The 21,043-nt window shown below is 41.3% G+C and overlaps 1 protein-coding gene across 6 annotated transcripts in view; it reads right to left on the reverse strand.

Annotated features, from left to right (window-relative positions):
• Window positions 1–21,043, reverse strand: part of MYBPC1 (myosin binding protein C1) — a 111,882-nt gene that overhangs the window by 62,822 nt on the left and 28,017 nt on the right. For 3 of the 6 annotated variants that reach the window (XM_083574177.1, XM_083574182.1, XM_083574179.1), the window contains 2 exons: window positions 7,195–7,227; window positions 4,767–4,808 (listed from right to left, as the gene is read on the reverse strand). In XM_083574177.1, the coding sequence (XP_083430303.1) occupies window positions 4,767–4,808; window positions 7,195–7,227 (75 nt within the window). Of the gene's footprint in view, window positions 1–896; window positions 934–4,766; window positions 4,809–7,194; window positions 7,228–21,043 lie in introns of those variants that run through there. The other 3 variants (XM_083574181.1, XM_083574178.1, XM_083574180.1) reach the window with 1 other exon arrangement.

A 21,043-nucleotide genomic window follows, 5' to 3' on the forward strand; every position in this document is an offset into this window, starting at 1 on the left:
TTTGAGGCCAACTATTAGCCTGTTGACCCTTACAAAGGAAGTCAAAGCACTGACTCACACTAAAGGTACACAGAAGGAATTGTTTGATCTCAGGAAAATGATGTATAATAACAATAACAATTATTTCTGTTGGGTACATTTAGGTTTGGAACACCTGCAAATTCCATGAGCTGCAAGATGGCATGAAGATGCTAATCTTCAGAGTTATGATCATGATAAATGATAGCCTTATGATAAATGAGTGAACAATATGAATATTGTGCTAACTGATCAGAATGCAACAACTGGCTCCAAGACTGGCAGTTAATCAAAGTAACATAAATTCACACTCATCTGTCTTCTTCAAAATAATGTTCTTGTTGTGGTCAATGTAAACATGAAGGAAATATGTAATCTGCTCAGTTCAGTCAGCACAATATATGTGATGTCATGCTTGTTATCCAAGTGGAAGATGATCATCACACAAAAGAGTGGTCTAATTTGTTATTATATTGTTGAATGATGTGAGAAACTGGAAGAACAAAAAGCAGCTGGTTGGTGTGTAAGGTGACAACTGCAGATTCACCAGTCAGTGCCATTTATATTTTCTAAGCAGAAAAAAGTTAATACCAACCAGTCTGTATACCCCCAGGACATTAAAATGTGTTGTGAACCTTCTATGGATATCAAGGTAACATACGACAGCAGAACTACTTTGACAGATGGGATGGAGAAAAAACCTGTAGCAATCCATCTTTCCTAATTCTTTAGTTGCTAGAACTGGATGAAGCGGTTGTTTAATCAAAATGGAAGAATGATTCAAGAGCGATCAGTTTAAAAATGAGAAAGTGATGATCTAATCTATGTTAGCAACATCATCTGTTCAAAAGATAACAAATACCCAAAGAATATCAGACCTGATGGTAGAATTACGATCATTATTTCACTCTCCTTTTCTTCTGCAAGTAAAATTTTAATGGAATATAAATATATTTAATAATGGAACTTGTGAAAAGAGCTAAACAAGAGGAAGGGATTCTGGTGCAAACAGATTTCTTTACCACAAAAAGACGTATACCAGTTGGGTAGATCGGGTGATTCACTAAAGCAACAGTTTCACTTGACTGAAGAAAGTTGACCTAACTTTAACCACCTTTTCCAATCTATTTCCACTCTGTCAGCACTGGCGGAGGAAGAGGAGTGCGGGGGGAGCGCAATCCCCGGGGTGCCATCATGGCTTGTGCTGGGTGTCCCGCCCCCGGGATGTGTGCCAGCCCTGCCCCCTCCTGCTCTCCACCCCCCAGTGCTGGAGCATGAAGCTATGCCACTGTCTGTCAGCCCACCTATAAAGGGAGCTTCTATCTAAAAGTACAAGTGTAGTTCTGCACATGCAGTATTATCACAACTGAAGTTGACCTCTCATCTAGAAAAGCCCATCTTATCCCTCATCAGTCCAGATCTACCTAAGAGATCTACCTTGACTGATGTTTGCTTCATGATGGGAATTTGCTAATACTCAGCAGATGCAAAGCATCATACTTTAAGACTTTAAGTAGTTACAATATATAGCCAGCAGTACTGCAATGTGGTCTATTATGTCATTTCCTGTTCATCCTGAATGCTGGAGCTTGCCAAGGACACTTCTGAAAAATTAGGGAGGTGGCATTGCAATGATGGTCTAAGATGGCTGGAGGGGCCTACAGTCCACTTGATCGTCGTTTTCATGGAGGTGACCTGGTAGAATGGCTCAGATTCACTATTGGCCCATTTCAACAGCATCCTTGCTTGCAAAAAACATGCTCTTATTCCCTTACTCCCTTACATGAAGGCATTCACCGTGGATGCCAATACAATCACATCTGCATTATCATAACAACATGGCAACCAAAATGATCAAGGGGTGGGAGGAAAGGCTTCACTATAAAAAAAAAATAGTATGGAAAAAAATGAGCATGGGGAAACATAATATGCAAAATTATGCATGGTAGGAAGAACGTAGGTAAGGAGAAAAACCCAGGGTCATCCATTGAAGGTGAATGGTAGGAGATTTGGGGATGACAAAATGAACTACTTCTTTGCACAGTTAAAATGGCAGCACTTTGCTAGCAGAAGAGGTAGTGATGGCCACCAAAATGATGACTTGAAAGGGGGAATTAGACAATATTGGATAAAAATATTAGTATCTCCAGTGTCAGAGGCAGCATGATGGGAGGTGAGCAGCAGGAGAGGGCTAATGAGCAATTTAACAAACAAACAAATAAATTCAGCAGAATCAATGAGATAACAACACTTCCCCAAAAGTCTATGGAATAGTCTACCTTCCTCTTTACTATACATCAAATGGTTTTTTAACAGTATGTCAGGCATGGGGTACCTCTAGTTCCCATCATCTCTGGCCATTGGTCATGGTTGCTGGGGTAGATGAGAGTTGCAGTTTAGCAACATCTGAGGAGCCAAAGGGTCCCCATCCCTGCAGTATGTCATCAATGTAGCAGGAGAGTGTGCTGTTTCATATTTGCAAGTTGCTGATGGGGAGGCTCCAGTAGTACTAATGAAATTTTATCTATGTCCACTTGCCAGATCTGCTACGGTTGCTCATTAGCTTTAAATATAGACGTCTACGTATGTCTATAAAAGACAGCTGAGATTTTATACAGAATTTTGATGGAAACTTCAATCAAAACCACAGGGGAAACAATCAGATGTTTGAGTAGATCACAGAACCTAGACAGATGAAAATGAAACATGCAGGTAATTTATTAGATGGGTGGATACCTGGATGGAACCTAAAGAAAGAAATGAGCACATTAATTTTATGTTGTTATTTCAGGAAATGAGCGCAGTTCTGGTAGCTATGTCTTCAGTACAAAAATGAAGATGAATGAAAGCACATTGTGGAATGTAATATGTGAGAGTATGTTGGTAGTTACGTAGACACACATGACAATGCTGGACAAACAGAAATGTAGAACGGAGTCACTGGAGGATAACATAGTGAGTTTGGTGAGGCTGCTGTACATTCAATTATTCTGTAAATAAAATAGATATTAGATAGATGACAGAGATCTAGCATTCCATAAATGCAAATTAATACCTTGCTTCAAAACACAAAATTTAGAACTATGTAGTATGGATTGCACTGAAGCTTGCATCCCCATCATTACTTGGAAACAAATAGTTACCCTGGGCATACCCCAAGGCAGCCTTGCCCAACTTGGTAACATCCCGATATTTTGGACTGCAACTCCCATCGATCCTAGTCAGCATGTGCTCACCAGGTTGGACAAGGCTCCCCTAAGAGTTGTGGAATGCTGGGGGGGGGGCACGGCGTGGTTTGTTTGCAGGGCATCATGGAAGACCGTAGGACAGAAAGTCTTAAGGATTCCACCTGACATGCAGAATTAGTCATACAGGACTTTTGATTCTGGCCAAAGTGGTTGGCAGGGCAATTCAGAGCAGCATCTCATATTTTGAATGGCAGACAAAGGCTTTATTTCAGATACTGAAGCCCTTTAAAGCTCTTATGACAAGAGCTACTACCTTAAACTCATAGGTGAAAAGTGTTATAGTGGTTAAGAGTAGTTGATATTATGCTTATGCGTGTTTGTCATTTATGGTTGCTTTTGATGGTTTCTATGCCATTGTTGTGCAATACCTCAATCTTGGGAGCCGTTACAATAAAGGGCAAACTGGAGCCAGTGTTGTATAGTGGTTAGCGTGTCAGACTAGGACCTGGGAGACCAGGGTTCAAATCCCCACTCAGCCATGAAGATCACTTTGTGACCTTGGGCCCGTCACTGCCTGTCAGCCTAGCCTACCTCATATTAATTGGGTCATCTTGGACCAGCCTTTCTCTCTCTCTTCTCAGTCTAACCTACCTCAAAGGGTTGTTATGAAGATTAATTAAGGGAGTGGTAGAAACATGCATGCTGCCTTGAACTCTTTGGAGGAAAAGCAGACTATAAATGCAATAAAAGGTAAAGGTAAAGGACCCCTGACAGTTAAGTCCGGTCGCAGATGACTCTGGGGTTGCGGAGCTCATCTCGCTTTACAGGCCGAGGGAGCTGGCGTTTGTCCGCAGACAGTTTTTCTGGGTCATGTGGCCAGCATGACTAAGCCGCTTCTGGCGAAACCAGAGCAGCGCACGGAAATGCCATTTATCTTCCTGCTGGAGCAGTACCTATTTATCTACTTTTTGTAATAAAGGAAGTAATAAACTGAACCAGGAAACAAAGAGGTAGCAAGAGCTGGAGTGACACGTTTTTGCTGCTCTTCTCTACAGCTTGGCAGCAGCATTGAACATCAATAAAAGTTACTGGACACTTTTCAAGGGCAGGCAATATTCCTGTGTCAAAGTTACTAAAGCAGACGTTAGGCCAACATGGTGTCCTCCGAATGGCACCAGACTCTAGCTTCTGCTATCCCTGCCCATTGGCCATGCTGGCTGAGACTGATGGGAGTTGGAGTCCAACTACACCTGCACATTGTTAATACATCCTATCCCCAGTACTAAATCATAAATGGCTGTAGCTAGGCCTGCCCTCTCCAAGGAAGGGTTGAATGGGCATACCAGCTGAAGCAAGTAAATGGGGAAATGAAGGGAAAAAAGCATTGGCGGTGGGGGAAATCCAGGAAGCCATATGAAATCATATCAATGAAATTAAATGAAATTCAGAACTGTATGGGGAACTGGAAGAAAGAAGAGAAAACATACATATGACCTATACTGCTGTAGCATCTACTTATATGTTGCCTCCTTCTAGCTTTTGGAGAACAACTGCACTCACCTTGGTTAGGTGCATTTCCATCTTCCTCAGGTTTATTTTGTTCTGTGTAGGAAGTAGAAGCAACATCTTTTTGAGAGAAAACACCCAGATCATCAACATTTGTGCTGGCGTACCCGCCTGCAATGCGGGCACAACATGTTTAGATGTTGCGCACGCACAGCAGCCACTACGCCCGGAGAATTAATTGCCAGAGGCTGAAAGAGTTAGACCATTAATATAAATGGAAATTAACTGGATCCTATTAGCATGTCAATGCTTGTTGGTTGAAACAATGAGTTAGGAAAGGGACCATATCTCAGTGGGAGGACACATGCTTTGGATACAGAAAGTCTCAGGTTCAGGTCATGGAAAAGGAAACTGAACAGGTGATGGATAGGCAGCCTCTGTCTGACAGCCAGTAGAGCTGCTGCCATTCAAAGTAGATAATACTTGGCTTTAGAGGTGAGGGTGGGCAAGGTTTACAGCAATAAACAAACAAAAATTCTGCCAGGAGTGGGTGGGACTCCAAGATGGCCCAATGAGAACTGAGCATGCTCAGTGGCCGCAGAATGCTAATTGATGCTGGAATGGGGAAGGGGGATGGAATGCAGTATCTTGAAAAAGGGCATGGCTGGCTGAAACCCTGAACAGAAGCCCACAAGAGCGTAACATTATTATTTTTTTGCAGGTCCCACTCATTTTACATATATGCAAACAATCTGGATAGCTCAGTAGAGCATAAGACTCTCAGGGTTGTGGGTTCGAGCTCCACGTTGGGCAAAAGATTCCTGTATTCCATGGGGTTGGACTAGATGACCCCTCATAGTCCTTTCGAACCCTACAAATCTATGATCTATGAACCTGGAGTAGCAGTGCAATCTTATGTATATTTGTTCAATGGGGCTCATTTGGAAAACATGCATAGGATTGAACCTGAAAGTAACTCCGAACTATCCTGCACCAACATTTCCTCTGTTTAGTGTATGTACACGGGAATGAATCCAGAATTATAATAATCAAGTCTTAGAAGAGCAGTAGCAAATTTTCTTTCTACCCCCTTCTCCCTCTGCATATTTGGTCACATACTTTATACTTTTAATGCAGCAAGCTTCTAGATGTGGCAGCCACAATCTGGGCTTAACACCATTTGTGTGCTCACATTTTTGCATGTGTGTGCATATGCATGTACACAGGAAGCTCAAAATATCCAGAAAGATATGCCAAGGGCAGGAGGATCAACAGACTCTCTCTACACCTTCCCAAATACCAGGTGGGACATAGTCAGCATCTTTAGATGAGCTGTGCAAGCTTCAGGGCTTCTGCTGAATCTGCCAGGTCAAAGGATATCCTCCCAAACATCAACTGATAAACATCAAGTGTGCTTGCTCCAGAACTATTGGTGGAGCAGGTTCCAGGATCAAAGTTCTTTGTTAAATCAAAACCACTGGAATGCAGTGACCACTTATGCAATCTGCCACATTTGTAACTTAGTGTTACAAATGTTTCTTTCCAGGGAGAAAAGAGAAGGACTTCCAACTCCATTCTTTCGCAGTTTTGTTATTTAATTCAAAAGATCTGTAAGGATTTCTAATGCAACAGATCACATGGTTTACCATGTGAAATGTGCTTTGAAATGTTATGCATGCATTGAAGGGATAAGCCAACAGCAGTTAGTATTAGTTGCACAAGGTTTTTTTTAAAATATTAAAACAAAAATGTAGGGTTGGAGCAGAAATGCTCAAATATTTGAAATCTGGTGAATTTTCAATTATTAATACGTATTTACCCCAAATCTATGTTTGCTTGTTGTTTGTACTAGATTCCATATTCATCAGCTACCACATGGGCTAAAATATGAAATAATGCACTTTCTTTAGGCCTTCTTTTTTAACATGAGGCCTTCTTCCTCTCCCTTTCCCTCCCCTCCATACATAACAAAGTGAAGAGGCAAAATATTTCTATTTTTCTTATTTCCATTCACTGGATCAATTCCTTGCTCCCAAATCTCCCTAAATACATCTATGTGCAATTTCTGTCAAAATAAAATCCTAGAAAAGAACTAGCATCCTCGAAATACCCATAATTTCCAGGGCTTGGGGTGGGGGGAGCAGGGGAGCCAAGGGAATTAAGCCTGCAATCCTATACCCAATTATCTCGGAATAAGTCCCAATGAACTAAATGGGACTTGCCGCTGAGTAGACATATATAGGATTCCTAGCATCCTCACTGTAAATTACCATTGTAAATGGCACTCTAAGACGAGTTTAAGCTCTCAGTTACCTGGGAATAAGCCCCTTGATCTCAGTGGGACTTACTTCTGAGAAGAGACGCACTGTTAATCTTGTAGAAGAGCAGTTATTAATCCAATAAACAGTCACCGCTTTGTGTATTGTATGAAGCCTATACAATATATCTATATCAACAAAAACCACAAATTCTAGTGACTAACCTGGAGGTGGTGCAGTCTCTGCTTCTGTTTCATCTGAAAAGGATAGAAGAAGCACTTTTAGAAACATAAATGTATACGAATAGATACATATGTTCTAGTACAACACTGAATACAGCTTGAAGAGCTAGACAAATTCTGAATTTCATGCTATACATGAAAGCCTTCCCATTATGGATTTGTAGATATTTATTGTGGTCTTGTGTATAACCCACTAATTTATTAGGTTTTACTCGAATTGTTTCATTGTTGTACCTATGAAAGCAGGAAACTATCTCACCAAATAGTTGGTTCATATTGCTTTTATTTTCCTGTAATAAATACCAAATTGATTTGCCATTTCCTTGCATTATCATTATTTTACAAATAATATTTTTGCAAATAATATTTCATCAACATACGGTACATAAGAAAATTTGTTAAGTTGGAAAGGAAATTAATTAACTCAAATAATCATGTCCAATTATTTCAATGGTTCTACTTTGTGTGTATGGGATGTTAGGGGAGGGATAATACCTCTGGTGGGGGAGATGTGCTCTTTCTGGGGTAGTTTGTCCACCTTTGATCCCCACCCTGCACTCAATTCTCACTTGTGTCTCCTAGAAGCTGTCAGCATGCGACAGCAGCCACACCCTGGGAAACAGCTTTGACTGATCAGCTAAACTTGGTGAGGGCAAGTTGATGGGTCTCAATCTCTCAGTGAGTTAGGGACTTCCCCTCCATGTGAAAACTGGCTCCAGCATATTGAGCGGACAAGACTAATAGTGGGTCCAATGGTCAAGAAGGGAGTTTCTGCACATGTTCTAGAGGGAAATGAGGAGCAGAGGGGGCTCGTCAACCTGAGATGCTAGCCTATCTAGGAGAAGGAAAACTCTGATCCTAAGCCTTCACTGCCTTGCAACTATATTCATGTGAGAAAGGCTTCAGGAGGAAAAACCCATACCCACTGCCTTGCATGACATCTCCAGGAGGAGAAAAGGCTAAGGAGTAAGCCCTACAGAAATCTGGAGTGGAATCCCTAAGACAAGGCCATGTATGCCACCTTCCAGCAACACCTGCAGCCAAGCTAGTGTCAAATGTATTGCTCTGCTTTCCTTTGGAACACATCAATGAGGCTGAGAGGGGGGTCTTGTCGTCTGGGCAGTCCAGGACCACCATACACATTGGCCACCTTGCACATGTCTCTATGTGGTGAGGCTCCCTGACTGATACATGACTCTTACTTCCAAAATGCCCCTTTGCAGAATCTATTTTATTACAATTGCTGCAAAAGTGTACCGAACTTTCTGCTTATTTTATTCCAACTGCAATAATACGCTTCACGTAGTTGGTGTTCTTCATTTCTTTACTGTTTGTCTTGTCTTTATGCTGTTGTCTTGAAAATTCAATAAACACTTCTTTTTAAGAGCTACTATTTGCTCTGCAGCTTTAGATCAAGCAGGTTTATAGGGCTGCTGAAGCTTCTGTGTGCCCTGTTCAGACAAACTCATGTTCCCCCAGGCAAAAAGCCTATTTGAAGTGGTGTTCCATATTTATCCAATTAGCTTGCAATGTTGAATGGTTTGAGCAGAGCTGCACGTAAAGGTACCCTTAAACTTTACACACTGAAAATCAATCCACACCAGCTTCTTCCATGTGACCAAAGATATTATAAAACCAGTGAACCCCTTGAGCAAATAATAGAAATAACATTTCAGTTTTGGCCACTCACAGTGAGACTCTACAGACTAAATATATTCTCAAGCATGCTAGTGATGTTGGTTCTCTGTTCCACTAAGAATCCTGGTAAGCCTTCTCCTCTGGCGGCAGGCTTAAGTGTAAAATGCATTCTTGGTACATCTTGACTCTCCCTCTCCCTCCCTCTCTCCCTCTGTGTGTGTGCTTTATGAAGAAGAAACACTATGGGTTGGTGGGGAATTCAGTACAATGTGTGAAATAATTTAAGAACACAGTAAAATCCTGTGGGATCCAACAAAAGGCCTATGTAGGCAACACCCTGGGTGATATTTAACCAAGTTTTACTCAAAGGAGACCCACTGAAATTAATGACCCTAACTTAGTCATATTGCTTAATATCAATGGGTCTACTTTGAAGAAAACTTTGTTTCCAACTGTGGCCAACTAGATGCATGGCATGAAGGCAGCAGACCTCCTCTGCTGTTGCCTCTGCTTTCTCCACAACAGTTATTCAGAGGTATATTGCCCTGAACATGGATGTTCCGTTTAGTTATCATGCAAACGTAGTCACTGATCAGCAAGTTTGTCCAATCCCCTTTTCAAGTCAGCTTGGCAGGGCCATAACATTTTGGGGCAGTGAATTCCATAAATTAAGTTTATGCTATGCGGAAAAGTAAAGAATGTGTGTGTCTTCAGTCTACTGCCTGTTTCACTGGAGTAGTTTATCCCATCCACTTTTTTTTGCCAGACTATGCATAACTTTATAATCCTGTCATATACTGTCATTTTATTGTAAGAAAGGAGCTCTACCCCTGGATAATTTAGGCTGCCCTTTTCTGCACCTTCTTCAGCACTCCAATAGCCTTTTCCAGGATGGAGTGGAGGGAGAACAGGTCGAATACTTTTCCCCCAGAGCAGGAGTGATGACATCATTTTCTGAAATGCCGGGTTAACTGATGGACCCTCCTTGCTCTGGCAAGGTGATAATGAGACTTTGAAAGTTATTTCAACAAATTAGCACAGAGGAATGTGAAAAAATTATCAAGCTTAGGCTGGACAATTCTTTCCTTTTCTTTGAAGGAGTTCCTACTTCATACTAACAAATTAAAGGGTAACACTGCTTTGTAAGATAAAATTGCATTTCTAATACAAAGCTAAAAGTTGCATTTCAATTGGCTGAAGTTCTTTCTCAGCATGTTTTAAGTTGAACCTATGCTATCAGAAGCAAGCACCTCTATGCTCAATGGAACCTACTCCCAAGAACCTAGGCACGGAATTGCCAATCCTAATAAATTAGGCATTATATGTGCTGCTGTTCTTTAGTGTGTGTACTGTATCTGAGGGTGTATAAGCCTGCATTTTTTGACTTTCACTGGGCAATGGCTATGAAATTCTCTTTAGGGATGGTGTGATCCTTTTAAAATGGTCATTTAACGTCACCCATATTAAGTCAGTATTCAAGAAAAATGTAAACAATGCACTGTCATTAAAATGTGGCTATACCCCATTTTGTCCATTGCAAGAGTCCAAGTGGGTCAGTCATTAGAAATTAATTGCCCTAGTCGAGGAGAACAAGTAAAATGGCCATCCCTAGGGCAAATCATTCATTTTTAATCTTGGTTTCACAAAATACCTCAATTTAAATGACAAAATCTATAGACTTCACCATCAGTTGTGAATAGCACATGTGTGGTTTAAATGGCCAGATTTTCCAACAGTAAACTTGGTAGTAGTGATTGGGAAAGAATAAAGAGACCCCATTTTCCAATTATGATTTATATTTAATTATTTTATGCTGCTGCTCCAAGCTGGAATCAGGCTTGATGGGACTCAGAGCAAAATGCTATGTCGAGGGCCCTGGCACATGGATCAAAGCAGGGCTCCTGGACTTATTGGTTGCTACCTGCATTCTTTTATCAGTGAGACTCACCACAATAAAAGTGAAAATAAGAACATATTAGACCAAGCACTATCAAATCAAGCAAGCAGACAAGTGGCTAATGCCCATTGCTGCTACACCTGCTTGCTCACCTGAGTCAGTGAGGAAAGAAACAAGCAGAAAGAGAAGGAGGTCAAGGGTCAACAGGGTGCTGGGTCCCAACAGCTGCCCAAAGATACTAATGGTTCATGCCAGCACTGGTATGTGTGACAGCTTTTCCTCTATAAAATGTTTGATTCCGCAGAACTCTTTTAACACCGAGGTTAATTTACCTGCTTTTCAGCCAAAGTTGCAGGGAAAATACAATATAACCCAACAATAAAAAATAGAAAACAAACAAACCTCTAACAATATTAAAAGCCTTAGAACCAAAAGGAAAAATAAAAGAGGCACAACCCACGCATCCAGTTCCAAAAAAAGCATCTTCAGCAATGGCAATCTAAAAATAAAGGCATTTATTTAAAAAAAAAAATGAGGGAAGCTAGTCAGACACACCTCCTTCAGAACAGAGTTGCATATCCTTCAACACTTCTCAAACAAAAATAGGAATACTCTTTTAATAGTGACAGCCACTAACTTGGGAAGCTTTAAAAAAGGACTGGACAAATTCATGAAAGATAAGGCTGTTGATAACTACTAACCCTGCTGACCATGTTCAAGCTTTACAGTCAGAGGAAGTATGCTTCTGAATACCAGTCACTGAATGGGAGTCACAGATTGGGTGCAGGTCTGTCTATTGCTGTGTCTGGAGAAAGCCAGAGTGTACCTGCAGTGTGGAGCAGCTATCAGTACAGTGGTACCTCGGGTTACATACACTTCAGGTTACATACGCTTCAGGTTACAGACTCTGCCAACCAAGAAAAACTACCTCGGGTTAAGAACTTTGCTTCAGGATGAGAACAGAAATCGTGCTCCAGCGGCGCGGCAGCAGCAGGAGGCCCCATTAGCTAAAGTGGTACTTCAGGTTAAGAACAGTTTCAGATTAAGAACGGACCTCTGGAACGAATTAAGTTCTTAACCTGACGTACCACTGTAGTTGCTACAGAAAAATACTAATGCTGCTTTGCCACAGCAGCAAAAACTGTTTAAAAGGTTTAAAGTGTAATCATTTGCTGTTAAACTTTTATTACTGCTGAACAGTATTAGTCACTGCAGAAAGTGGCAGCAGCATTCCTGGGTTCTCCAGACCCTGGTCGCCCAATTCTTCACTCTGACAAAGGACACCATTTGTGGGCATTACATAGTGCTGAAGTGTTCCTTAGCAATGGAAGGGTTTGTGTATTTCAGTTCTCTCAGCTTCTCATTTTTCCAATGTTAAATTTGTTTATACACATTTGCGAATTTTCTTTTTAAAAATCCCTGTGAAAAGTCACCAGCATTTTATGTGAATATCTCCTGATAAACACATTTTTGTATGCAGTTTTGATTAATGTACCCATTTTTGAAAGTTATATCTCCTGATACAATGCATTTTTGTATGTTATTTTTACCAATATATTCATTTTTATCCACACTTTCCCTTAATATACACATTTTTGTAAACATTGTTTGGCTGGAAAACTGCACAGGACATTTCAGATTAGAGCCAATTTTGAAGGGTGGCTGTTTTCAGCTCTCATCTTGTTTCAGAAATTTGATTAATTCAGCTGAATTTATCCCTCATCCCTGGCATGGATATGCATGCAGTGACACCTCTGAAATCTGAAGATCGACAACAGTAACATCTCATGCTAAGAAATGTTAACTATTCATCCAACAAAGGCAAAAACAAAACAGTGGTCATTTTACTAGGAAGAGACACCAGAAAATAGGGACTGCTCCTTGGTAAAAGGGGATGGTTGGAACATGAGGAAAAAGACATGCTGCCAATATCCACCCCATTGCCAAATTTAAGAAGGCAGGAACAGATCTCCAACAAATTCCCTCTTTCAAGTTGCCCTTGATCCACCAACAACAAGACATCCTTGGCTGTCAGCTTCACTTCTGAGGAAGTCCAGTAAGAAAACACCTAACAGCCCACAGTCTCCAAGGCTAATAAATCTCTCAAGATGGACTTTTCTGCCAAGAAAAAGACAAGTGGACATCAAACTGTGGCGGCTGCTCTGTTCTTTCCTGATCCAGCATGCTCTATGGAGTTCCCAGATGCCATTCTCTGCCATCCAATTGCCTTATAAGGCTCCCTGGCTAGGTGTTGTGAGGAACTATACTATGGATCAAATCTTTGAGCTGAATGCCTGACAAAGCATTCCATCACCACGGGAGAGAAGTTTTCCTCATTGAATCATGATGAACCTCTTCAGCTGCCAAGGTTGGTGAAATGTCAATACAGATCAAGCCAGGAAAGGTTCTTCAGTGTAAAAATAGAAAATGACTAAAACAATTATAAATATATAAGAAGAATTGTAGGGGTCCTTGTGCTGCAGAAGGAAAGCCTACCTCCTAGCACCTGCCAAAGGGCAATAAGGAAAAGAACAGTTTCTTTTTCAGATATGGGAGCCATGCACCCAAGGACATAAAATATAATGCAGCTTTCCTCCAGCTATTTCTCTCCTGTTTTGCCGTTTGTGTTAACTAGTGAAATATACTCAGAGTCGCAAAGTGATTTCATGCTCTTTATTCAGCTCATAGTGGTGAGGAGGAATGAATGTCCCCTCAAAGTATCTGCTTATATACATTATTTACACAATGGGCTGCACATGATTGGGTAATTCCGGAATTCTACTGTAAGCCAATCAGGTTGTGGATTCACTTCTATCTGGAGCATGATTGGGTGGTTCCTGCCAACCAATCATACTGCTGCATTGTTCTAGGACCAATCAGACTGCTGCATTCTGAATCCTATTGTTCTAGGACCAATCAGACTGCTGCCTTTTGGATCCTATTGTTCTAGGACCAATCGGACTGCTGCAGTTTGGATCCTATTCAACTCAGTACATAACAACTAGACTTTTGTAACCTTTGCAGTGGTAGCTCCCCCAGGCAATGTCTGAGAAAAGTATATTTGCAGTGTGCTCCTACGTATTTTTCCTTTGAAGGAAGTAGTGCTGGTAATAATGCAACCTACTACCAGGTATATGTTTGCAACCTAAATCTGTATCCCTCATGTTACGAAGCTTCAAAGACAACTGTGCTGAAGACAACCATCTCTGCAACAAGGCTGGAAATTTACCCATTGCTGCATTAAGACTAGCAGGACTATCATCAAACTGAGACAGTGAAAGCACAGCTGTTACATAGATGTATACACAGAAATGCTTTCATGTCTTAGCGCTGCCAAGGAGCGGATTATGGATCCAGATTTACCCAAAGGGCCAGGTTACCCAAGGGGCCTTGTTCCCAGAATTCATTATGTGTTGATTTATATGTATGCAGTAAGCCACAACTCATCTGCTTGCATTTCTATTAGAAATATTAGCAAGCTGCTAATTATATATCCCTATCTGTCCAAATATGAAATAGCTTTCTACTTCATTTCAATTGATTTTTGCGGTTGCCATACCTTTACAATTAAATAGAATTACACGACTAAGCTAGGGAAAAATACTTTCAGGTTAGATGTGCGGATTTCAGGCTGGATGTTGGGTGAAGCTTTGCAAAGATCCATTCAGTATACATTTTCATAAGCAGGGCTTTTTTCCCAGCTGGAACTCAGTTCTGGCACCTCTCAGGTGGACGCCATTGCCATTATAAGAGAACAAAGGAAATGTTCATGGTGAGTTCCAGCACCTCTTTTTCTAGAAAAATGACACTACTCATAACCCAATCCCATCTGTGTTAATTGAGATGTCCACTGCACTCAGTTATACTTCCAGGTCAACATGCACAGAACTGCAGCCTAAATTTCCCATTTTAGGCTACAATCCTAACCCCACTTATTTGAGAGTAAGCCCCACTGAGTTCAACAGGACATGTTTCTGACTAGGAGTGATTAGGGTTGCACTGTTAGTCACGTGAATTTGCCAAAAGAACAGGTTGATTTGAAAGGATCCAGTGCATGACTGATTGGACAAAACATAGTTCTCCCAACAACCAGGACTCATTAAGAAAAATCAGATTCATTCATTTGTCAATGCGCAGAAACTGCAAAAGTCAACGTGACTGCAATTTTAGAGCCACTTACCAGGGAGAAAGCCCCACTAAACCTCTCACACATTGCAATCCTATACAGTTCTACTCGGAAGTGAGAGATGAAAAGACTAATTTTAATAAATAAATAGATATTGTTGCATGCCACCTCAGTCTCTGAGTAGTGCAAGATTTCCAGGGCTCCAGGGGGCTTACCCAGGGTCTCCTTTGGGAATGAGGCACAGTGGAGACTGTGGTGTCTTTATCATATATAGTTTATTTACAACCTGGGCCTACGATGGAGGGGTTCACAGCATAATCACCCCTAGAGGGTTTTGTAGTTTTGCTACTATGGATTCAAACCCAAAGCAAACATCATGCTCTGCCTCAGCCTTTTTCAACTTGCAACCTTTCTCCCCCTAGGTCACATCACTGTCAACTCTAAAACTCTACTTCAAACTCTACCTTTGCCAGAGGTTGCGACTATCGGAGAAACAAGACCTTCTTGGGGGATTATACTGTGAACCCCTCTATCATACACTCAGGTTGCATATATGTGTAAACAAAACATGTATCATAAAGACACCACAGTCTCTGCTGCGCCTTATTCCCATCTGGAACTCCTGCGCACCTGGAACCCCTGAAATATCACATTGGGGTGCCATGCAACAATATAATGGTTACTTACTAAAGAAAAAATTCAGGCACCATCTGGTGCAAGAAAAAATAAGTCTGACAGTGAGCTGTGATCTCCACAGTGATTCTGAATGACTTTTTACATGGCTGAAGGCCTCTCCACTGCTGCTTTTGCGCCACTTCTGTATTCCTGAAGAATATCAGCATATAATTGACTGTGTAGCCACACTACAAGCCTATATCAGGTCTGTGACATTTTAACTACCATTGCCTCCCCTAAAGGAAGAAGAGAAGGAGGAGGAGGAGGAGAGGGAGGAGGTTGGCCTTTCACTCCCATTAAGGAGTCTCAAAGCGGCTAACAATCTCCTTTTCCTTCCTCCCCCACAACAAACACTCTGAGGTGAGTGAGGCTGAGAGACTTCAGAGAAGTGTAACTAGCCCAAGGTCACCCAGCAGCTGCATGTGGAGGAGCGGAGACGCGAACCCGGTTCACTGGATTACGAGTCCACCGCTCTTAACCACTACACCGTGCTGCAAACTGTAGTGGAATGTTAGAAATCGTTCCTCACCTCACAGGACTTCATTTCCCAGGACTCTTGGGGGGAAAGGAAATGACTGACAAATCTATTTATCTGTCTTATAAACATGCCCTTTCTTATTATGCCTGTATAGTGAATGGGTTTTCTAAGCAATGCTTGCAAAAGGAGGTTACTGGTGGCCAGCCCTTGTTTAAACAGAGCAACCATGCATACTGTAAAGCAGAGTTGTTTTCTCCAATTCTGTACTCAAAGGGAACCAAAGCATGCAAGATGTGGAAGGAAATGATAACCTCACAGATAACCAGGAACTGGTGAGTTCTGAATGAGGGCATGATGCTCACTTCTAGTTACTACTTTTTGTAAAAGAGGTTGTCATAACAAGAAAACAGCCACAAATTTTATCAGGCATGTAGCCACACTGTAAAAAGAGCTGGCTTCCTTAGGAATATTCCAGGCGACTTCTAGAATTTTAAGTCATCATTAAATCATGAAGACGTCTTTAGCATTTTCTTCATTTTGAGATATAAGGGGAAATGAGCAGGTGGCATTCTACTCAACTGCTGAATCGCTAAAGCGCTATTCACTCATTCATTTCTCAAGCACTTAAACTTTGTTGAGAAGGAGAGCAGGGCTAAGCTTGGTTGTGCTGTTGCCAGGACCTGCCATACCACACGGCAAAGTGAGGTGACCACCTCATGTGGGGGGAGGGGGAGCCACCTCCAGCTCTTCCTCTTGAGTCCCTGGTCCCAGCAACCTAGTGGCAAGAACTGCTGCTTAAGCACACATATTAACTTAGGCTAGCCTACCTCACAGGTTGCAAAGATAAAAATGTGAGGATGGACGGATAATGTACGCAACCTTGAATTCCTGAGAAGAAACGCAAGATCATGTAAAGAAAAATAGATAATGTATAGACAAATTAAAATGCACAAAGTCAGAAAAGCAGCCCCCTTGCTTGAACAACATCTCACATGTTATTTACAGCAAAATACCAAAGCAAAACAAACCTGATAAATTACACCAATACTCTTAAATATGTGCAGTTTCATAAGTTTGGTATCTGAACTACTAACTCTCATCCTAGCCTACTTCACAGGGCTATTGTGAAGCTAAAAGGTGAGAGGGGAGGACAAATGTATCCCATCTTGAGCTCCTGGGAAGAAAAGCAAAATACAAATATGCAACAAGCGGCAAATGCTCTGAACATGTGCCATTTCACAAAAAACATTTTGCCAACCCTGATGAACCGGAAAATTATCCTTGTGTTAAAGTACAGTCTGTAGGAATTTTATTGCTACAGTATATAAGGTGTTTGATTATTTTTATGGCTGAATTTGCAGATTCATTTTATATTTTTTATGTAATTATATTAATGACTAATAATGTAAAAGTGACAAGCAGACCAGTAATGGCTGTGAGGGGAACATGGAAAACTAGGGAAGAGGGAACAATGTAATATCAGTATGAAGCAATCTTCATGTATTTCAACATACCCAAGATGGTCAATTGTGTTTTTTACTGTAAAGGCAACACACTTGGCAAAATAATGAAATAATGTGGACAAAGAGGAAAGCAACTAACAAACATACCCCAGTAGACAGGTGGTCTTTTCTCCTAAGTCCTGCTTCAGGCTACCAGCAACAACGAGCTTTGCTTGGTTTTTTTAGCTGCTCAGGGAGGCCCGCTTGTTTTTTAAAAACAAAAATCAGGAAGCCTAACACCCTCTTGGCTTGGGGCCTGGTACATGTGTACCCTGCATGTAGTTTTATAATATCATTATTTCCATGTACTGCTGCTATATAATTCATGTCACAGTACTATTGACCAGCAGTTGACACAAAAGTGAAAAACTCACTGCTTGCTTTTACCTTCACTGCTTGAGTTCTTGGGCCAGGATATTCTGCAGGCTGCAGAAAGCTGTTTTGTTATTGCAGACTATTTCTTACTAGAAATAGTCAGGACTCAGTATAATGGTAATCTAGGTATACTTTAAAAAAATTAAAAATAGAAGACTATAGCCAGCCGGAAGATTTTATTGGAGGCTTGCTTTGGAATGGCAGATGTGTGGAAGTCTCAAACTAGGGAGACTGTCAGGAAGTTGGTGGACCTATCTTACAAATATCAAGGTTACTGACTTTGATCTAATGATCTTTCCTTGCTTTATTAAACAGTCCTTCAGATTCCCTAGGCCATTTAGAGCACATCATATCAGTGCTCTAAATTGTGCCCTGATTGCAAGAACAACCTGGAAGCCATGAAAACATCTTAATATAAATGAGATATGTTCATCACGTTGGACCCTGGTTAATAATAACGATTGCTGGGCTATGAACCTGTTGAGGTTCCTGTATGCTTTTCACAGGCAGCTCCGTATGTAACACAGGGCAGTGTTGATGTTAAGACATAAAAACTGTGGCAGGATTATGGTTATCCAGGAAATGCTGTAGCTGGTATATCAACTTGCCAAAAGTGCTCTGTGGTACTGATTCCAAGTAAGTGTTCATAAGCAAAGCTAGATCTAACAGCAACCCCTATCTGTGAATGCATTCCTTAAGGGGTACATGAGAAGAAGCCTTATATAGGCAACCTCCCATTTATGTGGCGGTTACGTTCTGAGGCACCGCACGTTTCAGTGAAATCCTGTATATTTGAAACACCATTGAAAAAGCCTGCAAACACCCTGTCTGCCCCCGCCCCGCTCTGTTATGTTTTTTGGTCACTTTTTGGGTCACATATTGAACGTGCGCAAATGGGGAGTTGCCTGTACTCAGTCAGACCATTGGTCCATCTAGGTCATTTTTGTCTATGCTGACTAGCAGCAGCTCTCAACCATTTCAGGCAGGGTTCTCTCTCAACCCTGGAGAAGATGAGAAATGAAGCGGGGACTTATGGCACACAAAGCAGATACCCTACCACTGAAGAGGAGAGATGTGGTGAAGTATATTTTTTAAAACACACCCACAAGACCTTGTTTAAGCATTATATTTAGGGATTATGAAGGTGAAGGGAATTAATTGACTAGTTATCTGCCCAACAGCTGCATCAAAAGGAAGCATAAAAGAGCACCCTCTAGTGTTCTGAAAATGAAGCTATCTGTCACATGTTCGTTTTCTTTTTTTGTTTTCTTTTTGTTTCAGATGGGATTTTAATGGGCTTCTTAAAGCAAAAAACTCAGTACAGGAACTTCCTTATCCACTTCAAATACAATGACAATTGAATTGTGCACGTTTCTTCCAGTAAAAAAAGGACAATATAAACAAACATTTTCAAGAACCTCACAAAACGTTCAGTTTTGATTTCTGGATTTACTTTTTACAGTAAAATAGCTTTTTACCATGGGGTCACGAAGAGTCGGACACGACTAAACGACTAAACAACAAAGCTTTTTACTAAACCAGCGTGAATCATTTAATTATTTTACTAATACCAAGGTGGTTTGCATTTGTTGCTGCCCTCCCTTACTATGCTAAGAGTTGAACTCAAGCGCATTGCACTATGATATATCCTCCACACTGCTTTTTGTGAAAGGCAATCTCTGCCTAAAACAGAGGCAGCCCGAGACGTTTTGGTGCATAAGGCAAAGGACAAGATGGAGCTTCTCCCTCCACCCCTGCTGTCCATGCACAGAAGCTCACCAGACAGGCAGCTGAATCTTATTCTAACACTTGTGATGGCACAAGGTCCTCAAACACAGCAGGCTAACTTAAGGGGCACAAAGCAGGCTGTCTGGCACAAAATTCTGTCCTCCAACATGTCACTGCCACTCTCTAAACACACCTGCACCTGCTGCTTGAGGAAGCCACTTCCCCCTGCCTGGTGGAAGGGCCAGCCTTGCCTAAAAGTAGGAATAATTTCACTGCAAATAGACATTGCTTTCTTTCTCAGGCTTCATTTCTGGGTGCATCTGCAGTCCATTCAAACGTTAATATCTGGTTTTCCTTCTAAAAGGAAGAGAAAATGACTATCAACTTAAAAAAAGAAAAGTAGCAGCAGCTTGCTTAGAATTGTCAACAAAGTTACTCAAGAGGAACACAGGAAGCTGCTTTATATTGAGTCAAACTATTGTCTATCTAGCTGAGTATTGTCTAAACCAGTGTTTCCCAAACTTGGGTCTCCAGCTGTTTTGGGACTACAATTTCCATCATTCCTGATCACTTGTCCTGCTAGCTAGGGTTGATGGGAGTTGTAGTCCAGAAAAGATGGAGACCGAAGTTTGGGAAACATTGGTCTACACTCACTGACAGCAGCTCCCTAGGGTTTCAGATGGGGCTTTCCCAGCCCTACCTAGAGATGTCAGGGATTGAATGCATGCAAGACAGTTGCTCTACCACTGAGATACAACCATTCCCTGGGGGGGGAATGGATAAAGGATTATGACTTCACACCACAGACTAAACAGCCAAACTCTGCATGCCCAGCTGAGCCTTCCAGTTGTGTTTGTCAAGTGGCAGGCATACACACACCCCCACACAGGAAAATACTTTTGAAACCAAATGATGACAATGATATGAAAGAAAAATAGGAAGTGTTCCATTTTGCTTACAAACCCTTAGAAGTGTGTGACATAGCTCTGGATAGTGGAATAAATGACAACATCTTGCTTGCTCACTAAATTTGTAAAAATAGGCAAGATGTTAACTTAAGGTGGCTATTGTTCACTGGGATTCATTTCCAATAAGAAAAAGGAGAACACATGAGAAGCAAAAAAGCAAAGAGTGGGAGGTTGAAGGTCAGCATTAACCTGATATCATGGGAGGAAGTGTGGGAGGTGGTGGAAATGAAAATAATATTTGAATGTGGCAGAGAGTGCCTATGTGTTGTGGCAGAATGCAGGCCCTCTGTCTGCAATTGGATCTACTATGGAGGCAAATTGCCAAATAGAATTTAACACAGATTCTTTTCAAAACAACAACACAACACTGTCCAGTGGGGGGGGGGGCGTTAAAGATATGAACAGTAATATCGTTATCTGGAGAGCTGAAAGCAGTACTATCTG

The sequence above is a fragment of the Podarcis filfolensis genome (assembly GCF_964270895.1).
Source record: "Podarcis filfolensis genome assembly, chromosome: 10".
Classification (NCBI taxonomy): Eukaryota; Metazoa; Chordata; class Lepidosauria; order Squamata; family Lacertidae; genus Podarcis; species Podarcis filfolensis.